The sequence below is a fragment of the Alligator sinensis genome, unplaced genomic scaffold (assembly GCF_000455745.1).
Source record: "Alligator sinensis unplaced genomic scaffold, ASM45574v1 scaffold280_1, whole genome shotgun sequence".
NCBI lineage: Eukaryota > Metazoa > Chordata > Crocodylia > Alligatoridae > Alligator > Alligator sinensis.
The window spans coordinates 722,080-743,405 of record NW_005841835.1 but is presented as its reverse complement, the minus strand read 5'-3'; the positions used below and the strand labels follow the sequence as shown (position 1 = coordinate 743,405).

Below are 21,326 nucleotides of genomic sequence, written 5' to 3'. Positions count from 1 at the left end.
AAGGCTTTTTTGAAGTCAGGATATATGACATCAATCTCTTCTCCCTTGTCCAGGTCGTAGGTCACCTGGTCGTAGAAGGAAATGAGATTGGTCAAGCAAGACCTACCCGCAACAAACCCGTGCTGGCTATCCCTTAAGATGTTGGCGTCAGCCAGTCCATTAAGGATGGCCTCTTTAATAAACTTTTCTAAGATCTTCCCCGGGATAGAAGTCAGGCTAATGGGCCTATAGTTAGCCAGATCCACTTTCCTCCCTTTCTTGAAGATAGGCACCACATTGGCCTTCTTCCAGTCTTCGGGCACTACACCAGAGCGCCAAGAGTTTTCCAAAATCCGTGCTAGAGGCTGGGCTATGATGCTCGCCAGCTCCTTGAGTACCCTGGGGTCTGGATTGTCAGGGCCGGCTGACTTGAAGGTATCCAGCTTCTCGAGATGTTCCTTCACGAAGTCAGCATTAATGGAGGGCAGGGGATTACCCTCACCCGGACTTCCCTGTCCTGTAGCGGGCATGGGCGTCCCATGGGACTGATGAAAGACCGATGCAAAGTACCTATTTAATAGGTTTAAAAGTTAGAGACAGCTTGTTGATTAGGTGATCCTTCCTAGCTGGAATACCTGGGCCTGGGGGTACTGACTGGTCAGCTGTTTGAAAATAGCCCTTGAAGGAAGATGTGTCCTGCAGAATATTTTCTAGGTCACTTATTTTGAGACTTGATACCCTGAAAGGATAAAATGGAAGTCTTGTCCAGAGGGCTATAAGTACCACTGCACTGGATTCTGCAGGATATGGTGAGTAACCATTGGAGGATTTGAGGGCGGATGACCAGTGCTCTATTGGGCTGTGAAGGGATGCTGTAAAGTTGACCTCTTAATACAGGATATCTGCTAGCTCTGTAGCTAATACTGGTGTAGCTGCTGCTGAGATACAGTGTCTAATTCTAGTGTCAACAATTCAAGAAAGATGTTGAAAATTGGAGAGGGCTCAGAGAAAAGTCGTGAGAACGATTAAAGCACTGAAAAATGTCTTATATTAAAAGCCTCCAGGAGCTCCATCTGCTTAACTCTTCAAAGGCAAGGTTAAGGGGGGACTTGATCATAGTGTATAAGTAATTGCATGGGGAGCAGGAATTTGATAAAAGACTCTTTAATCTAGCAGACCAAGATAGCCAGATATAATGGCTGGAAGATTAAGCTAGGCAAAGTCCAACTTGAAATAAGGTTCAGATTTTTACCAGTGAGGGCAATTAATCACTGAACAACTTAGCAAGGTTTCTGATGCATCTCCATCACAGGAAATATTAAAAAAACGCTTGGTTATCTTCTGTAAAAAATGTGTGCGTGTCTGTGTATACATACATACATACCGATACTTTAAAACAGGGAACTCCTGTGGCCTCTGTTATGCAGGAAACCAAACTAGGTATAGAAGATCTAATGTGTTTTGGCTGTCTGTAAAACATTTGGTATGGTACCAGATGGGGAAATTAATCATAGAATCATAGTGAAGTAGGGTAGAAGGGTCCTAAGGAGGTCATCTAGCCCACCCCCCTGCTTGAGGAAGGATCATCCCTATCCAAACCATCCTATACAATCCATAAGCTAAACTCTACATAAGACTACCATCAAACCTGACACAACACAGACCTAACACCCAAAAACCCTGACACAACACAGACCTACCCCCCTAAGCTGCCACAGGTAAAGCAGGGGAACCACAGCAACCAATGTCCTGCTTATATCTTCTTCTCATGTCTCTACACCACATTTGACCATTTTGTTATACATGCTATGCCAACATCCAAATCATTAATAAACAAATTGAACAGCACTGGGCCCAGGACAGACTCCACTTGAACCCTCCTGCCAGTCTGACATGGACCTTTTAATAATTACCCTCTGCTTGCTGCTATTGAGCCAGTTATGTATGCAACTTATAGTACTTTTATCCAGCCCACATTTCTCCAATTTGTTTATGAGAAGGTCATGCGGGACCTTTTCAAAAGCCTTGCTGAAGTCCAGATACGCTATATCCACAGCATTCCCTTCATCCACCCAAGTATTTACTTTGTCAAAAGAGATCAAGTTTGTTTGACATGAGTTGTTTTTCATAAATTCATGCTGGCTGCCTGTGATCAGCCTTTCCTCTTCCAGACGCTTGCAAATAGCCTCCCTTGGGATATGCTGCAGTAACTTCCCCAGTATTGAGGTGAGGCTAACTGTAGTTCCCCAGGTACTCCTTTTTGCCTTTTTTAAAAAGGGCCACTATGTTGGACCCTTTTCCAGTCCTCTGGTACCTGGCCCATCTACCACAATTTCATGAAGATCATTGCCAAGGACTCCGGGATCTCCTTTGCCAGTTCCTTCAGTATCCTGGATGAAATTCATCCAGCCCTGCTGACTTGAATTCATTCAGATCCAACAAAAGCTGTCTGACAATTTCTTTTGTCATCTCCTCCCTCAGCTTGTCCCCTTCCTTATCCAGTTAATCCTTATTAGATGTTTGTCTGCAACTTCATCTTTTTTGTGAAGACTGAAGCAAAGTAGCTGTTGAGTAGATTCACCTTCTTTGCATCTTCTGTTAGGAGTCCTCTCTGGATTGTTAACAGACAACCCACAGCTTCCTTGGTCTTTCTTTTATGGCCAACATACTTATAGACCCTCTTCTTGTTGTCTTTAACCTCTTTTGCCAGGTGCAGCTTGTTCTTTATCTTTGCCTTCCTGATTTTGTCCCTGCAGGTTCTTGCTATTTCCTGGTATGCTTCCTTGGTGCCCTGCCCATTCTTCCATTGCCTGTATGCTTTCCTTTTGCTTTTGAGGCATTTTAGAAGCATCTTGTGCAGCCACAATAGTCTCTTGTATTTTTCTGTGCTTCCATCATGTCAGGCAGTTTCTGCTTGGGCATTCAATACTGTTCCTTTTAGAAGCTCCCTGCCCTCCAACACACCTTTATCCTTCAGTCTGTCCTCCCATTGCACCATGTCTATTAACTCCTTGAGTCGGATGAAATCTGCCTTTTGAAATCTAGTGTTCTAATTTTGCTGACTTTATGCTTTCCCTATCTCAGGATCTGGAATTCTATCATATCGTGATTGCCTCCTTCCAAGTTACCCATCACCTTCACATTCTCCACCAGTTCTTCCCTATTGGTCAGGACAAGATCCAAGATAGATGATCCCCTAGTTGTATCCTCCATTTTCTGGAGTAGAAAGTTGTCCTCCGCACAAGTTAGGAACCAGCTTGACATTTTATGTTTGCTTGCATTGTTCTTCCAGCAGAAATCTGGAAAACTGAAGTCTCCCATCAGTACCATCCCATAGCTTTTGGATACATTTTTCACCTGCGTGGGTGAAATTTGTCACCTCATTTACCTCCTCTTCCTGATTTTGTGGCCTATAATAAATCCCCATCATTATATTGGTGCTATACCTTTTACCTTTCATCTTCACACTGATGCATTCTGCGTTGCTGCTGCCTTCCTCCTGAACCAGTGAACAAATGTATGTTTTTGACATACAAAGCAACACTACCACCTTTTCTCCTGATTTTCCAAAACAGAGTGTAGCCCTTGATGTTGACATTCCAGTCATAAGAGCTGTTCTACGAGGTCACATACTAATACGTCTAATATTTAGATGGAGATGAGTATAGGCAATGCAAAAAGGTAAATTGCTAGCTAAATGGAGCTTAGGTTCCTATCTCAGAATGGAGATTTGTGCTGTGCTAAAAGGAGAAAGATGGAAGGAGGTTTATTAGTGGAGTTCCTCAAGAACTGGTCTTGGTAACAGTCTTAATTAATATTTATACTTGTGACCTTTACAACACAGTGTGCTACTTTGCTGATTACCTGAAATCATCAATACAAAGGAGAATTAGAATATCCCACAGGAAAAAATAGGTAACCTTGAGGACTGGAGTAAGACAAATGGGATGAATTTTAATAGTTCAAGTGATTTTTAGCAGTGCAAAATGTAAGATCATGCACTGGGGTACCTATACACATGCTGGACATCTGCTTCAACACGTGCTAATTAGCAGATGTCAAAGGAGACTTGATTAACTGTGTTGGAGCATGCTAATTAGCGCTCTCTGGCAGCCTCTGTCATGTGTATTCATTGTCCCTGCATTTCAAAATGGTGGCAGGGGAGCTTTAACTAAAGCTAATTGAAGAAGCTGTAGTTTAAGCGCTCCCACCTCCATTTTGAAGTGTGAGATGCTGAATACACAAGACACTGAGCATGCTTTAATTAGAGTGGCTCTCAGAGCTGCTTTAATTAAAATGCCACACCCTGGAGTGCATGTAATCATGCCTTTGGAGACTAAAAGAATTCTGCAGGTTGTGGGGTGGGTTGGAGATTTATTACTCAGGAACGACAGAAGAAAGATGCAAATGTTTTGGTGAATCATGAGACGACTATAGCCACTGGTATCATATAGCTTTAAAAGAAAAAGGATATCCAGCAGAGAGAGAAATTTCAAAGCCATTGTACAAGGCATGGATGAGACCTCATTTGGAATACTGCTACAATTCTAGTTACCTGTCTTCAAGAAAGATTAATTTGGATTGGAAGAGATGCAAAGGGCTACTTGTCTTCCCCTTATTACCCTATCTTACAAGAGGACACTAAAAGAATGCAGCTAGTTTAACCTAACAAAATAAAGGATGAGAAGGGAATATGATTATATATCAGTAGTAGATGCTTAAGTGTCATAGAGGGAGATGAGCTAATTCAGCTGAAGGACTATGTTGGCTCAAAAATAAAAGGGAATAACCTGACTTAGTTCTGTGTTTTAAAAAGTGCCTTCCAAGTGGCCTTTTAATACGGATCCTTATAGTGCATATTCCTTAGAGATGAAATGCTGTTTTGTTTCTCATGTGAAATGTGTGGTAGCAGAAAATACTGCTTTGGCCACAAGAGGCTAGCAGTTAACTTCAGAGTTGTTCCTTGAGTGATACCTGTGGTACAGGTAAGCTTTTGTTAGATGGCTGGAGTGCAGGAGTGTCTCCTGGAGGGGCTGTATATGTGTTTTGGTTCTTCCTTCACCCACTCTTCTACTCTGGCCACAACAGTGCTGTAGCAACAACGTTTGATGCCCAGGTAAAGCCTACAGTGGCTGCCTGCCCTCACCTCTCACACAGATCTGGGGGGCACATGCCCCCACATTTTTGTCCGGGAGTACAGGGAGCTGCCCTTCCCCCCTCTCCATGCCCCTCCAAAACGAGCCACTTACGGCTCCATCCTGCGCCCTGCTCTGGCTGGGCAGTTCCCGTTGGCGTCCCTTTGCTTCAGTGCCCAAGATGGTCGCCCCACTCACCTCTCCACACTTTGCTATGACACTGGGCTACAGTGAGTTGCATTGCAAGAGCCAGTGCTAGATGTATCTGCCTTTAACTCCACCACTTTCTCTTAGTTGGATGCATGGCAGGAAGCACAAGAGGGGAAGAAAGGGATTGTGTGGATACCTATTCTTTCCACAAAATAGACAAATCATTAGCCTAAGAACACCTCCCACCCCAGCAGCTCATCTGCCGAGAGGGTTGAAGGAGCTCCAGACTGCTGAAATGCCAGTGACAGTAGGTCACTCTCCTTCTCCTTCTGGGTGGTCCTTTAGGCTAGTGGTTGGTAACATTTCTGCAGTAGGGGGCCACTTTAGCAGAGCTTGACTGCTCAGGGGCTGCTTCCAACCCAGTCTGCGTTGCTGGAGCCAGAATATTCACTCCCTTTGCACTTATGCCAATTCTCCTTGCTGCCCAGCTGCTGCACAGGTAAAGTCTTCCACTGCTAAAATCCCTCGGCTCTGTAGCCCAGATAAAATAGCTCTGCAGGCTGGATCTGGCCCGTGGGTTTTAGGTTGCCAACATGTGTTCTAGTATAATCCAAGTGAAGAACAGCCCCTGGTGGCTCAGAGAAGCAACTGCTGGACAGTCACACAGCACTGAGGCATCAGTGCCCAGCTAAACTGTGGTGAAACGTGGAAGTGTTGTTCAATACATGAATGAAGTGTCTGACACTTGGTAGCCCTGACTGCCAAATCTAAGTGGTGCTGAGAGCTTGAGGGCCTGGGGGATGTGCTGCCTGCCTGGAGCTCAAATTGAGGATGTCACAGAGAGACTACCAAAGCTCATCCATCCTTTGGACCACTATCCCTTCCTGCTTGTCCATGTAGGCACCAACAGTACTGTCAGGAATTACACTGAGCAGATCAGAGGTGACTCTGAGGCGCTTGGCAGGAGGATTAAGGGGCTTGGAGCACAAGTGGTGTTTTCATCAATTTTTTTTCTGTGGAAGGCAAGAATTCAGGGAGAAATCATTGTATCCTGGAAGTGCCTGAGACAGTGGTGTCAATGTGAAGACTTAGGCTTCTTCAAAAATGGGTCGATGTTCTTGGGAAGAGGACTGCTATCAAGAGATGGGATCCAGCTGATGAGAATGGAGAAGAGTATCTTTAGGCATTGTCAGACCAACCTGGTAAGGATGGCTTTAAACTAGGTTCCATGGAGAATGGTGATCAAAACCCTCTAGCAACAGGGCACACAATTCAGAGGGGAAAGGACTCAAAGAAGCAACTTAACTCTGGGAAAGGGCCAGAGATCTACAGGATTGCAACAACTGGTGCAAAAGGGAAGCGAGTAGGTCAAAATGCAAAATACATCCAATGCATGTGTACAGTTGGGAGAAGTATGGTTAATAAACAAGATGAGCTGGAAGCTGAAGCCGGTGAAAAGAACTATGATCTGATTGGCATCACAAAGACCTGGTTTTACCAAGATGAGTCTACAGTGTGATGCAGCCATACAAAAGGCGAATGCAGTTTTGGGATGCATCAATAGAAGTATTAGGTGCAAGACATGTGAGGTGATAGTGCCTCTCTACTTGGCACTGGTTAGGCCTCATCTGGAGTACTGCATGCAGTTCTGGGTTCCAGATTTTAAAAAGGACATGGAGAAGTTAGAGAGGATCTAGAGGCAGGCAACAAAGATGATAAAGGACTTGGAAAGCAAGTTGTATGAGGAAAAGCAGAAGCAGCTAAGCATGTTCAGCTTGCAGAAAAGGTGCTTAAGAGCAAATATTTGAAGGGCTGCCACAAAGAAGTGGGAAAGAATCTTTTTCCTCTTGTTCCAGAGAGGAGGATGTGGGGTCAATGGCTTGAAATTGCAGCAAAGTAAATTTAGATTGGATATCTGGAAAAACATCTTCACTGTTAGAATAGTGAGGCAGTGGAATAGGCTGCCTAGGGAAGTTGTGAACTCTCCGTCACTGGAGATATTCAAGAAGATGTTGGACAGTCATTGGTTAAGGATGATCTAAGAATAGCTATACCTATTTTCTACTATGAGTATTTCCCATTCTTCTGGGATTTGTTGGTTGACCTTGTCCACCTCTACCCCTCTTTCTGCTATATGTGTCAGGGTGCTGTTAAGCCTTCCTCAGAGACATTGGGTGTTGATTACAGCCAAAGCTGGAGATTTTGACTGAGGTATGCCAGTGCTCCTACTGGGACCAAAGCTGGAAGTTCCTGGCTACTAGGCACCAAAGCTGGAGGGTCAGAGCAATTGCCATGTTTGGGGTCAGGAAGGAATTTTACCCCATGGTCAGTTTGATATGGACTGCAGGGTTTTTGCCTTTGTCTATAGCAGGAAGCATGGCCCTCTGTCCTATATCTCTTGGGCATATATTGACATTTCATAGGAGCAGGACATTGGCTGCTGTGGCTCCCCTGCTTTACCTGTGGCAGGTTAGGGTGTTAGGTCTGTGTTGATGGTAGTCTTATGTAGAGTTCAGATTATGGGTTGTATAGGATGGTTTGGAATGATCCTTCTTCAGGCAGAGAGTTGGATTAGATGACCTCTGGAGGCCTCTTCCAGCCCAACTTCTCTGATTCTATCTGAAAACTTGTCTAACTTTATCCCAGCTATACAGTTGATCCAATAAAGGATCTCACCCCCCAAAAATCCTTGCGTCTTGCATAAATATTTGTAGACCTCTGGAGCCCAAACTGCAGAAACCACCAGAATGACATTTCTCATTTGCATCATTGTCTTGAGTTTTGTGTGGTAACAAAAAGGAATTGGCCCACGTACACATCAGCAGTCTGTTAAACCACTTTACATATAAACTAAATGCAGAAGAAAGACCAAGTGAACCTGGTCACTGGCTGCTTCTAGAACTTTGCTTTTATGCCAACAATTAATGGTGCACACATAAAGAGGGGCATAGATATGCTTTAGACAATCACAGGAGCAATAATAGTTCATTAGAGTCTGATTTAGTGCTATGATTTGGATAGCTGTGGTGAGTGTGTGGGGGTGATGGGGAATGGTCTGTAGTGGGGATTAGATGAGCCATGTCTGAGCAGTTCAGAGAGAACCAAAGCAATGTGACAGTCATGCTCTGTTCCACCCTCCATACACAATGTCTTCTCCTCAAGCATATCTTGTTAGTTACATTTAAAGTTCCTTACCATGATCCCATACTTAACATGCGGTACTGACCCTTAAAAGGAAGCTGCAACAAACCAGCTTCACATTTAATTCTGTGCTTGTCCTCACAGAAACCAGCACCAGAACCTTGTCCTTATGACTGGAAGTGCTTGTCATGTGAACCCTTTCATCCTTAGCACACCTCCCTAAAATCAGCTGCCATTGCAGACTAATCAAGTACTTCAGAGAGGGATCACTGTCACTGACAATGTCCAGCCGGTTTGAAAACCAGATCTGATCTCACAGAATAGCTGGAATCTATCTAGTCCTCCCCTAGTGGTGCTGCCCACACACTGGTTTTATTGGTCATCCTTGAAGTCCACCCTTGGTAAACAGCAGCCGGGCACATGGCAGCGAATCAGCAGCACACAGCAATACTACACTACAGTTAGTACTAACTACACTGTATAGGCACGCCCATACTGTGCGGTTATTTTCAGTTAGTGCGCTGTAACCTAACTTACTGCGGAGTAAATGTGCACGTGTAGGCGCAACCCCTGAGAGTGACTTGGGTTTTGCATACTCTGCGCCAATGAGCTGCCTCCGAAATGATTGCACAGTTTGAACACTTTCACTGGGATTGATCGGGCATGGTACACAGTTTGCCGTTATCCCGCAAATAGGACCATTCTCTGCACGTGGCAACAGGGCGGGACGCGCGTGGCTGGGCGGGGGCGGGGAGGCCCGGGCCCGGGTGGGGGGGGGGGGGGGGGGGGCCCGGGCCCCCGCGCCTCCACTGCGCTGCGCTCCTAGCGGGGCGGATCCGGGCAACTCGAACCTGACGTTGACCCACGGCTTTCCCTTGCTAGGGACGCGGAGGGGCGGGGCCTTTCCCGGAAGTGGGCGGGGCCTGGCGCGGCATGGAGGCCGAGTTGGAGCTGGGCGAGGGCGCGCGCCGGGGGGGTCCTGCGGTGAGACCGGACGGACCCCTTCCCCCTCCCGTGGGGGGGCGGCGCTGGCCCCTCCCGCTTGGCTTTGGCACGCGCAGGAGCGGCGTCCCGTGGCCGCGGCGGGGCCGCCTGGGTTTGCACAGGGCGGGCTACGAGCTGGGCTGGGCTGGGCTGGGCTGGGTGCGGGCCTCGCTGCCTTCCGAAGGTCCCTGCAGCCCTGCTTCTGCCGCTTGTGCCTCTCACTCCCGCCACCGGGACGTGGAGGAGGAGCTGCCCCAGCCCCCACTCTTGTTTTGAATTGAACCCGCATCCCGGGAGCAAGGTGAAGCCTCCTCCACCTGGCCCTGTCCTTTGGGCCAAGCGCGGGTTCCAGCAGGGACTTGATTTGGCAGTGTTGCTCCCCTGGTATCTCTGTGCCAGCGCTTGTAGCCAGGCCTGTGGTTCTGTTTGAGCTGAGGATGTTCCCTGGAGCAGGCTGGGCAGGTGGCCCTGGTAATTTGGCCCGAGGAGCAGCAGCTCTTTGCCTTTGATCACCACGTTTTATTGCATTTCTATTGCCGTGGTGGCCACAGACCCACATCAGTGCCAGAGCTTCATTGCATGGAGAGCTGCAGCCCGGGCATTGAATCACTGGCAGGCTAAGGTGACACGTGGAATATGGGGCAAGGCGGGGGGTGGATATGATTAAGTGGTACAATTTTACAGTCCTGTTCAACACAGGCTCAAGTGTCAACTCCCCTCGTGTGTGCACCTATTAACTGGCTGTGCCTTTTTATGGACATTGTTGCAGAGTTAGATTTTTGAGTAGTGGCTTGAAGAAGGTTAGTGGTTTTGTGACTTGGCTCCAGGAGTGCGAGCCAGGCATATGGTGTGATGTGGAAGGTGGCTGTGTGGGCAGTAGACAAAGGGGCACCTGCTGCTGGTATTCTTGGTCTGTTTGGGCATCACTGCACTGGGTAAACATTGTAGTGGGGAAGCTTGTTTGTGTTTCCATGTTGGCAGTGCCCTTAGGATGCCATTGTCAGTAACTGTGCTCTGTGCCCTTATAGGTGGCAAAGATGGGTCGGCGAGCTCGCCAGGATTCCTTTCCAGATGAAAATCATCTCAGCCGGAAGAATTCCTCTACAGCTTCAATAGGCGAGGTGAGTGCCCAGGGGCTGGACCACGTGTCTGCAGTATAGGCTGCAACTAAAACCTGATGCCGTCCCCATTAGAAAGTTCTTCATATCTTGTAGGATTTTGTCTTGGCCCCTGTGCTGTGAGATGTGCTCTTACAGCTAGAGTCCATAGCACCATTTTTTCTTGCTGAAAGTGCTTTCCAGTGTCTCAGTGCTGTGCTGGCCTCTTCAAAATGGAGAAATGTACAGGGGATTAGATATGAGGCCATGATTTTCTGAGAGAGAGATGCCTGCATGGGAGTTCAGAACAGGATGGTATGGGGGACCCAGGACCTGTTGTGGGGAAAAGAGGGGTGAATGCAGCTGTTGCCTTGAGTGCTTTTTCCCCAGTTATGGATTCTCTCCTTTGTACACTTATCTCGTGCTTGCAAGATCAGATTGTCTTAGCTACCTGTGTCCAGGGGGCTGTGTCTGTATCCTAGATGCTGTTGCATGCTCCCCAGTGGGAGTGCTGAAGAGTCTGAACAGGCACAGCCACCTGTCAGCTCCTTTTTACCCTCAATCATAGCAAGACAGAAGTCTTGGAAGCATCTACTCTTTCTCTACTCACTGTACATGTTAGAACCATAGTTTTTTTATAATTGCCTGCTGGTTTAAAAAAAAAAAAAGAGAGAAAAAAGCATTTTTTCCTTGGATAAGCTTTCATTAGGTTAGACCCTATAAAGGGTCTATAAGAGGAACTAGTTTCATGACAGAAATTAAATCCAGCAGGATTTGAGAACTATCCTTGTGATGCTTTGATGCTTGTTAATGATAGACATCTTCCCCACTCCCCAGTACCTATTTTGCCTGGGAGAAGGAGGCATCCCAGAGCAAAGTTCTGTCCATTGCTTCCTTCAGGCTCATTCAGAGTGAAGGGAAGCTGGCCTGGAGTTCCTTAATTTTTTGAAAGAATGATAGTTTCCTCAGCAACCAGCAGGGAGGTTATGCCAGGGCCTCATCCCTTTTTGGTCTGTCTTTTCGTTAGTACCCCGATGAGCTGAGATTTCACCCTGTGTTCCAGTTTTCATTTATCTGACAGGGGCAGATCAGAGCACTGCTCCAGAAAAGAGCCATGTCCCTGGTTGCTGTCCCTGGCACCTTGCATACAGACAGTAATACAAATCACTAGACTTGTGACTTGTCTTGAATCACTTGTTTAATGGCTGTAAAGGCATTATTTAAAGGCCCCTTTAGGTGCTTGATACTGCCCTCCAAGACTGTGTGTGCAATGTCCTTTAAAGTCAAGACACTGCTCTACCCTTGGTACTAGCTGTGATGCAGATGTTTTGGTAACTAGACTCTCTGTGCCAGATGCTTCTGTACTCGGGACCCCAGCACTTTCCACCGTGATACTGACTGTTTCTGTGGTACCTAGATCATATGTGGTACCAAGTAACTTATTAGTCGGCTTGGTAGCACAGTAAATTCTCCTCAAGAGATTTTAGTGGATGATATCTAAATTGCCAGGTTAAAGAGGTATCTTTGGTATGGACTTTAATGGTATCCTTAGACGGGTCACACCTAATGGAACAACACCATCTTTGAAGAAAGTATAGTCTTTTCTGCTGAGCGAAGTAGAGGTTCATTTCACACCTTCCCCTCACTGGGAGCTCACAAGGAGTAGATATGACATTCTACAGAGGAGTCTACAAAAGGTTTGTGGAAAGAGACATAATGGTCTGTCTCCAGCATGTGTCCCTTATTAAGTACTCTCTGTTTCCACTTTTGACCATATTGGGCAAATTAATTTCGTAGTTTCATAGTTGATAGAGTCGGAAGGGACCTGAGGAGATCATCTAGTCCGACCCCCTGCCATGGCAGGAAAGAGTACCGGGGGCAAACGACCCTGGCCAGATGTTCATCCAGCCTTTTTTTAAAGCCCCCCAGGGTAGGAGCCAGCATCACTTCTTTTGGAAGTTGGTTCCAGGTCCTAGTCACCCTGACAGTGAAATAGCGCCTCCTAATGTCTAGCCTGAAACTCCCCTCCGCTAGCTTGTTTAGTACTACTTCGTTTTCTGTAATATCTAGGCCCAGGTCACCTTCCACAAAGCTATATCCAGCTGGTGCAGTTGCCAAGGCAGGAAGAACAGATTGAAGAAGAGCATCAACTGATCCCTTCTTTAATTTCCTCATCCCGCTAAGATGAAGCTATGGTTCCACCTATATCTGCCTTGGATGACTAATTCAAGTTGTTGCAAGGTGTTATTAGAAAGTGCATGGCAGAAATATGGGTATATCCCTAGAGGAAGTTTAAAAGAAACGCACAGATTGTTGGACACTTTGAATGCTGTTTCTGAAGATGTAGTAAGCCTCCTCCTAAATGAGGGGTCTGTAAACCACCACAAGGGAGCCTGCACAAAGCATGTGGCATGTCCCTGTACCCATCCTAGATGCATTAAAAATAGCTGGCAGGAGGTGCCACCCCAATGCTAAATGATTTGATGTCCAACACTCGGGCTGCTGTTCAAGAGGTCAGAACATCGAGCATCTCTTAAGTTTGCACAGAAAGATTTGGACAAATTGGACTTAAACGGTTACAAGAAACAATCATTTTCTAGTACATTGTTTCCCAACCTTTTTCACCAATGACTCACATGGCTTCTCCTGCCCCACGGCATACCAACCAAATGTGGAGCCGGGGGAAGGGGGTGGGTCAGCGGCAAGTGGCCGAAAGTGGAATGTGGGGATGGGGGTGGGATGGTGCACAGCTGAACGCAGAGCGGCAGGGAGCGGGTGGTGCAGCACTTGAATCAGTGGCTAGAGCCACACTTGCTGGCTGGGGGCGTGGTGGGGGACATGGCTACCACCCAACATGCCATGGTCCACCTGGATATGCCTGATGGCACACTGGTTGGGAAGCGCTGGTCTATTATCAGATGAGAACAGCTAGCTGTCAGACCCTCCCCTCCAAATATGACAAAACTGGAGCAGATGTCTCGGGTTGTAAATTCCCTGAGAAGTAAGCTTCTGACAAAAGGATGAATGATTGCTCCTAATTCATTACAGACTGCACTTTATATGTCTCTTATTACGGTGGTTGCAGTGGCCTTGAAGGGACTGTTCTGGCTGCAGTCCTCTGGGTTCTTTTCTGAAATCTCCAGAGATGTCTAAGCAACAACTTAGGACACTTTATTTGAGGGTAGTCAACTTTTTTAGCAGAAAATGGAAGAGCCCTTCTCCCTTTGAAAACTTCAAGGGCATCTCTAAGCTCAGGGTTCCTCTGCTTCTTAACACCAAGAAGGAAATAATCATGCCAGCAGCCTGCCTTCACAGTACTTCTCTATCTAACTTTAATATCAACCACCTTGGAGGCAATGAAGATGGATCTCTCTGCATCACTCCAGCAGGCTTGATGCCAGCATTGAGCAGCTGAAAGAACATAACCACTTTGCTTATATTCACCTCCACTGACAACTGCCCATGGCTTTTTTTTTTTTTTTTTTGGATGGGAAAGCTTGCTCTAAGAATTGCCTCCAGCTAGAGGGTGTTTGAAAATAATAAGAGGGATCATATTCAAATCTGTCCCTATTCTTCCCCTGGAGCTCCATCTCATACGTTTTCAGAGTATCCTGCATAGAAGCAATTCAAGACAAGTAGTATACTTCTTTTTACAATTAGCAGCAGTGGAAGAAAAGGTGGCCTTGAAATTCCAGGGCTGAAATTGTTATGCGTGTTTCTTTTTCTAAAGAGAATGTTTTAGAAGCCTATCACGGACTTTTGGCATCTCGGCATCTTTACCTGCCTTGTCAGGTTCAAGATGGTGAGTGGCCTCAATAATTCCCTTGGACTTCAAGAATGGTTTATGGTTCTTGACCTGAGGTGCCTATTTCCATAGTGATCATCTAGCTCGCATGAAACCTTTTAGGTTTCTGGTAGAGTAATTCACTATCAGTGCAGGGTCCTGCTTCTTTGGTCTTTCTTGTAGTAATATACATGCTTAAGAGGCTTGGTAGCTCACCCTTAAGGAGAGACAAAGAATCCTTTCATATGTTCGTGACTGACTGATTAGAGGAAGATCCCTCTAACGAGTGACCAACTCAGTTACAATACTAGTAATTCTGAAGTTCTTTGCCTTGTTATGCTTCTGAGTCACCAGCCAAATATTTTGGGGGTGTAGAACACTGTAAGGCTACCGGTCTGTAAGGTGTTTTATTCATTGTCAGGTCAGTGGTTGTCTCTTATGGGGAGAAGACGTATTGTTTTATTTCAGTTTCTCCCTTCTAGTGTCTACTTTGTGTGTTTTGTGTATATACATGCATGTGTATGCACTATATGTTGTTACCTTCTCTCTTTTATCCAGTTGGGGTCCCCTTGTAAAGTACAGATTATTCAGTCACTTTTTGACAATATTTGTTTCCTACGTGATTCCTAGAAACAGTTCCCTGTTGCAGGAGTTTCTATACAATCCAAGTTACGTTTTCCTACTTGCCTTTGTTTTGTGGAATATACACAATTTCCAGAAGGCTTATGTGGGCTGCACAAAAGTGTTGCAACTGCTGTACCATTCAAGCCTAAATTTCAGTCATAACTCTTTTTATAAATACTCAATTGTTATGGGAGTTGTGCTCAACTTAGCTTGCCTAATTTTTTAATATGCAACTACTTATGCATTCTACTAATACAACCACAATAGCTAAGCATGCACACAAAACAGTTTACAGCACATTTTAGATAATGTGACTTAATTATTTGTTATCCACCAGCATGCCATATGTCATCCATATAGATACAGCATAGCGTTGATGTCCACTGGCCTATGTTCTCTCTGTGTGGCATCCAGCCAAATCTTTGGTGATGGACACCTCTACTTAGAAAATAGTGATTTTTAGGTTGCCTTCAGATGTGTGGCCTGTGGTCTCCTCAGAGTAGGATTTTTGCCTTCATATACGTGTCCTGAAGCCTAGAGTTATTTACCTGGCATGCAAAGCATTCACGTCTCTTTTGGCAGTCAGCAGTACAAGCACTGATCAACAACCTCACGGTAGTCATTGTTTCAGCAGGCATGGGGGAGCAAGATCTTCATTCAGAATTCAGACTTTACGTCTGTTCTGTGAGAGTTCATTCAGCAGCAATACCTGTCCATTGCCCTCTTCTCCTGGGCCATACCATCTTTCCTCACCCTGCACAGACAAGATTCTTTAAGGGCCTCAGTCATATTTTCCCTAGACTTGTTCCTCTTGAGATGCCTATAGCATTGGTAGCATTAAGGGATCCCCCACTGGAAACTTTAGCAGATTGTTCTATCTATTTCCCATCAGCAAAGCTTTGTTTACTAGCTGGAGGGAAATTCAGACCCTTATGATTGGGCACTCATACAGTGCTTCCTAAGTTCCAAGTATGCACACCTTTATCTCAAGTTCCTGGCAAAGTGGTGTTGGCACTACGAAAAACAATCTATTTTCCTTCCAGTTTTCCTTCCCAAGCCTCTGTCAGTCCTGGGGTCAATGAAGGGGGGCACTAACTTCATAACACACACTAAGTAGGGCATTTCATTTAGATGAGTAGAACAATGAGCTGGGCGCTGCCACTGTGGAGGGTAGGACTCCCCCTGTAGCTGGCTGTGGGCAGGCTCTGCCAAAAAACAACAACAACAGAAGAATTGGGTCCCTCACCATAATAATGACAGAAGCCCCTAAATTGAAATGGTAGGTTTTTAATAGTCACAATTAAAAACCCACTGTTTCATTTTAGGGGACCTAAATCCTTGTCACGTGTACAAGCAACCTAGGTGCTCAGGCAGCCTTAGTATGTTTTGAAAAGCGTTCTCATATCTGAAATTTGGTGGCTGGTTCCTTAAAACTGAGTCTCCACACTTAGAAGGCAGGCCTTGGTAGATGCTTCCAGATCAGCTGCCTGTTTTGGCATAGCTGTCCTGTAGCCTGTATTTAAGAGGACTGCTACCTAACTCCAAGGAATTGCATAAGTGTACGTTAGTCACCAGGAATGGAAAAATCGGTTGTTTGCCTTGCAATACTTTGTATGCTTTTTCGGAGTGTGTTTTCTATGTAGATTCCACAGTACACTACCCTATGGAATCTAGAATGAAAGGGACCATTTGAGTCATTGGGTCTAGTACCCTCCAATTACAGGCAATCATGTAATAAACGTATCTAATCTGTCTTTTCCCTCACTCCACAGTCACAAAGCAGCCCTTAACAAATTTAGGCTTTTTAGTGCAATACACCCCAAAGGAAGAGGAGAGAGAGAGGCACTGCCAATGCCTTGGGTCCCCAAAATAGTAGGAATTAGTGAGGGAGAAATGTCTGGGTCATCTTATGAGGTAGACATAGGATGTCAAAAAGCCCAGCAGATCTTGTCTCTGAACTGGGGGAAAATCCCTTCTGGACCCCAAATCTGACATACAGTTCAACCCTGAATGCATTAATAAGACACACTAACAGGGCACTGAGGGCTTTTTTCAGCACAATGGAGTTCTGTACCACCTGGATTCTACATTAGTAAAGAAAGGAAGGGACTCTTGGGCCCACTTAATTCCATTTTCTCTTGTATGTAGAGCAAAAGTACCTAGGCCCTAGGTACCTAGATGTGAGGTACCTAGGGCCTGGCAGAATCCTAGCAGAGAATGCTGGTCAAAAGCATCTTATCTTGAATACATAGGACAGATACATACCAAGAGTGAAATCTGTATAAATTGTTTTAGATTTTATAAATTGCACATTTAAACCATGGTTACTGTAAAGTGACCGAACTGTCCCATAGGGTCTGGTCATGGCTTAGGAAGCAGTAGCTCCTAGAAAAGCAAAAAAAGTCTCCTTGCAACTGTGACTCTATAGCATGACTAGGGGGCCTTTTGGGGGCTCTGGTGCTATTGCAGGCACATGATTTCTAGACTCTAGAACCCTTAAAGTGGTTTTCTAACTTTTGGCCATGTACCCCTATACTGCAAAATATTGCTTCTCATACCTCCCTACACCCAATGTGTCTCTGTCTACACCAGTGTTAAAACACATCTACAGGCAGCGAGGAGCCGAGCCTGGCACCATGGAGAGCTGCCTCCAGCTGGTAAGTTTGGTGTGGAGGAAGGGAAGGTGGGAGAGAAGGGGCATGGGGGGGGGCAGATCACCCCCCCTACAATGAGAGATGGGGCAGGGGCAGGGGCAGGCACTGCCCAGCCTGGGTGGGGTGCGGGACAGAGGTGTGGCTTGTTGGGGGGGTAGGGGGTGGCTCCTGCTGCTGCTTGCACCCTGAGAGGGTGGGGAAGGGGGTGGGGGTGGGCGTGTGTATCCCAGATATGCATAGGGTGGAGCTCCAGGCTGAAGCCGGGCTCTTCTTGCTGGGGGCTATGCTCGAAGCAGGGGCTATGGAGGGGGCTGCAGCCAGCCCAAATTTTGCTGTAGCTCCCATCTAGCACCACCGCGCACCTGACACAGCCCTACCTCAAGGTATATTTGTTCACAGTAAAAGATTGCTGAGCTTTGTCCAGAAGCTTATTAAATGTCTCAAATGAAGGGGATGTCTGTGGGTTAGGGTAAGATGGGAAAGCAACAAGGTTGATGTCATGGTGAGTGTCTGCTATAGACTACCAGACCAGGAAGATGAGGCTCTCTTCAAACAACTAGTGGAAGTTTCCCAATCACAGGCCCTGGTTCTCATGGGGGACTTCAGTCACCCTGACATCGACTCACTTCGACTCACTCGGGGAAGCAGACTTTGACTTACTCAGGGAACTGATGAGCAGGATCCCCTGGGAGGCCTGTCTGAGGGAGAAAGGAGTCCAAGAGAGCTGGCTGTACTTTAAAGAAACCTTACTGAGAGTGCAGGAATGAATCATCCCTATACACAGGAAAGACTAGCAAATATGGCAGAAGACCAGCTTGGCTTAGCAGGGAACTCTTTAGTGTGCTAAAACAAAAAAAGAAGCTTACAAAAAGTGGAAACTAATAGGGGCGTGCGAAACAGGCCCTATTCAATTCAAATTCAGATTCAGCCTGAATCGGGGACAGCGATTCGATTTGTTGATTCGGATCATTGTCCCTGATTCGATTAGACTGAATCTGAAGATTCGATGCCAATTTGGAGAATGGTGATTCAGACATAGACACAGCTTTAAATGTTTTTTCTACATACCTTGAGGTACCAGGCATGGCTCATGAACACTGCAATGCTGGGGTGGATTGAGTGTCCCACAGGAGCGTGGGGGGGCCCTCTGCGTGCTCAGTGGCAAACCCGGAAGTGGACCAGAAGTACTTCTGGTCCCTTTCCGGGTCTGCCAGGGAGCGTGCTGGGGGACCCTCCCTGCACACCCCCTTCCTCCCCCCGGCTCAGCGATCAGGGGTAGGGGGTGGGCCACATACTCCCTGGCAGACCTGGAAGTGGACCAAAAGGGCTTCTGGTCCACTTCCAGGTCTGCTGCCAAGCACACTGGGGACCCCCCCATGCTCCTGTGGGACACTCCATCTGCCCCAGCATCGCAGCACTCATGAGCCGCCTGGTACCTTGAGGTATGTAGAAAAAACATTTAAAGCTGTCTCTGTCTGAATCGCTGAATCTTTCCAAATCAATTTGGAGGGTTCCAATTGGATTTGGAGAGATTAAAGGTCTCCTGATTCTATTCAGATTTGGGGATTCGGCCAGCAAATCTCCACTGAATCTAATCAGTGACTGAAGCTTCACACAGCCCTAGAAACTAGGACAAATTATGAGGGAGGAATATAAAAGTATTGCTTGGGCATGCAGGGATGAAATTAGGAAGGCCAAAGCACAACTGGGGTTGCAACTAGCAAGGGATGTGAAGAAACTAGAAGGATTTCTACAAGTATGTTAGTAACAAGAGGAAGATCCAGGAAAGTGTGGGTCTCTTACTGAATGGGGGAGGCAACCTAGTGACAGAGGATGCAGAAAAGGCTGAAGTACTCAATGCTGTTTTCACCTCAGTCTTCACAGACAGGGTCAGCTCCCAGACTATTGCACCTGGCAGCACAGTTTGGGGAGGAGGTAAGCAGCCAACAGTGGCAAATGAACAGGTTAGGGATGTGATGGGGCCATCCCAGGGGCCAGTCACAGTGTTAGCCTGCCCACCTGTCTAGGGCAGTTTGCCCGCTTGACTCACTTGACACACCTTTGTTGTATTTAAATAGTTGTTTGTAGACGGGAGACTGCCCATTTAATGCCCTGATAACAAGGGTGTAATACACAACTACAACCTCCCCTTTACCATATTCCATGCCTCACAGGTGGCATCCAGAATTCACTTCTAACTCCCCCGGCCCCATTGCTGGGCCACACTCGGCCTCTGGCCCAAACTTGGCCTCAGGTGTTCATAGACGTGCCTTGGCCACATGCCTCCCTCATTGGGGCCTCAACTCTTACGCATGCTCTGGGCATTTTGCCTCATTAGGTTCCTTGCCCCTCACATTCTGTCCCCTGACTCGGGTAATTTCTCCACCCCCTCACTGGGGCTTTGAGGCTTGATGCCCCTTACACCTCAGGTGTCTGTTGACAGGCAGAGAGTGAGGTCCAGGCATATGGCCCACTCAGGCCTCGGGTGTCTGTTGACATACATGGACTTCACTCTTACTCCGGCCTCCCACTAGGCTTCACTCATATTCAGGCATTGGGCCTCAGGCCCTGCTGGCCCCTGTGGTGCCGCCCAAGCCTTGTGCTTTTCTGTCAGGGTGTGCTCCCTTAGCCTTATCTCTCTACAAGGTTACCAACAAGGCAGCAGGGACCGAGGCCTTCCAGCACCCCATCCTTGCCTTTCACTGGGGAGGCACAGGTGTGGCATTTTCTGGAGACTGCCCCACCACCAGCAGCCCCACCACACCATCCTCCCCAGCAAGGTGTAGTTTTAGGTCATTCCCCAGGACCAATGCAGGCCCAGGTGCCCTAGTCTTATTCCCTCACTGGGCTCCTGGATGTTGGATCTTGGCTGCTTTCTCCCCTGGGCCCTCTATTGCAGCCTTCATCTCATGGCTTCCTCTCACTGGCCCCATCTCTCTCCAACCCGTTTATCAGATTCCTTCCATCAGGAGGCTGGGCCGTCATATCAGTGTGCTGACTGCCTGTGCCGGTTGTTCCCCCCCCCCCCCCCCCCCCCAAGTGAAGGGACCTTCAGCCTGTTTCCAGCTCTGGCCCTGCCTCCAGGCCAGTTGGGGTGCTAGTAGCTCTCCACAGCCTTGGCCTGCCCCTCACAGTGGGCTCACTTGCCCTTCAGCCTTTTGGTCCTGGCCCCCTTGCTTTGACCGGTCAAGATTCCCTGGCATCAGTGCAGTAGCAGCTGACCTCCCTACTCAGCAGGGGTCCTCCCTTGGGCCCCACCATAAAGCCATCCTTTCCTGAGCCAGCCTGGTGCCCCAGAGATCTTATATGAGGCTTAGCAGGGAACTGTTCACTCAACTCAGCTCATCTGAGCCTCTGGCTTCAGTCACTGCCAGTTCTAATCAGGGGCTTGCCTAGCCCCTGTGTAGGCCCATAACTCTCAGGCCCTCTTGCAAGGCTGGCCTCACTCTTCCCCAGGCTCATAGCCATTTCCTCAGGGCTTGGAATCCCCTGGGTCCCTAGGAGCCTTCTCCTTCCCTGTCGATCCTACCCTTGACCTCCACAATGTTCCTGGGAGCAGCTGATCTCAAGCTAGGCAATGTTACCCCAGCAGCAACTGCCAGCTCTGCTCCTTGGGACCTGTTCTTATACTGAGGTTGCTCAGTCCTGCTCCAATCAGGTGGCTTCCTGGCTGTCATGTAACTGTCTGATTGGCTCTGCAGTCACCTGTAGGCTGCTTCACAGCCTGCTCAAACCCTTAAAGTGGCAAGCACCCAAAGGTGCACTGCCACACACCTTT

At 47.2% G+C, this 21,326-nt stretch overlaps 1 protein-coding gene across 2 annotated transcripts in view; it reads left to right on the top strand.

Annotated features, from left to right (window-relative positions):
• Positions 1-9,304: 9,304 nt before the first annotated feature.
• The window catches only part of IFT43 (intraflagellar transport 43), a 72,671-nt gene continuing 60,649 nt past the window's right edge, over positions 9,305-21,326 (top strand). Inside the window, exons 1-2 of one of the 2 annotated variants that reach the window (XM_006015325.1) lie at positions 9,305-9,389; positions 10,418-10,510. In XM_006015325.1, coding sequence (XP_006015387.1) covers positions 9,339-9,389; positions 10,418-10,510 — 144 coding nt within the window. In that variant the 5' untranslated portion in view covers positions 9,305-9,338. Of the gene's footprint in view, positions 9,390-9,433; positions 9,691-10,417; positions 10,511-21,326 lie in introns of those variants that run through there. The other variant, XM_025201819.1, reaches the window with a different exon arrangement.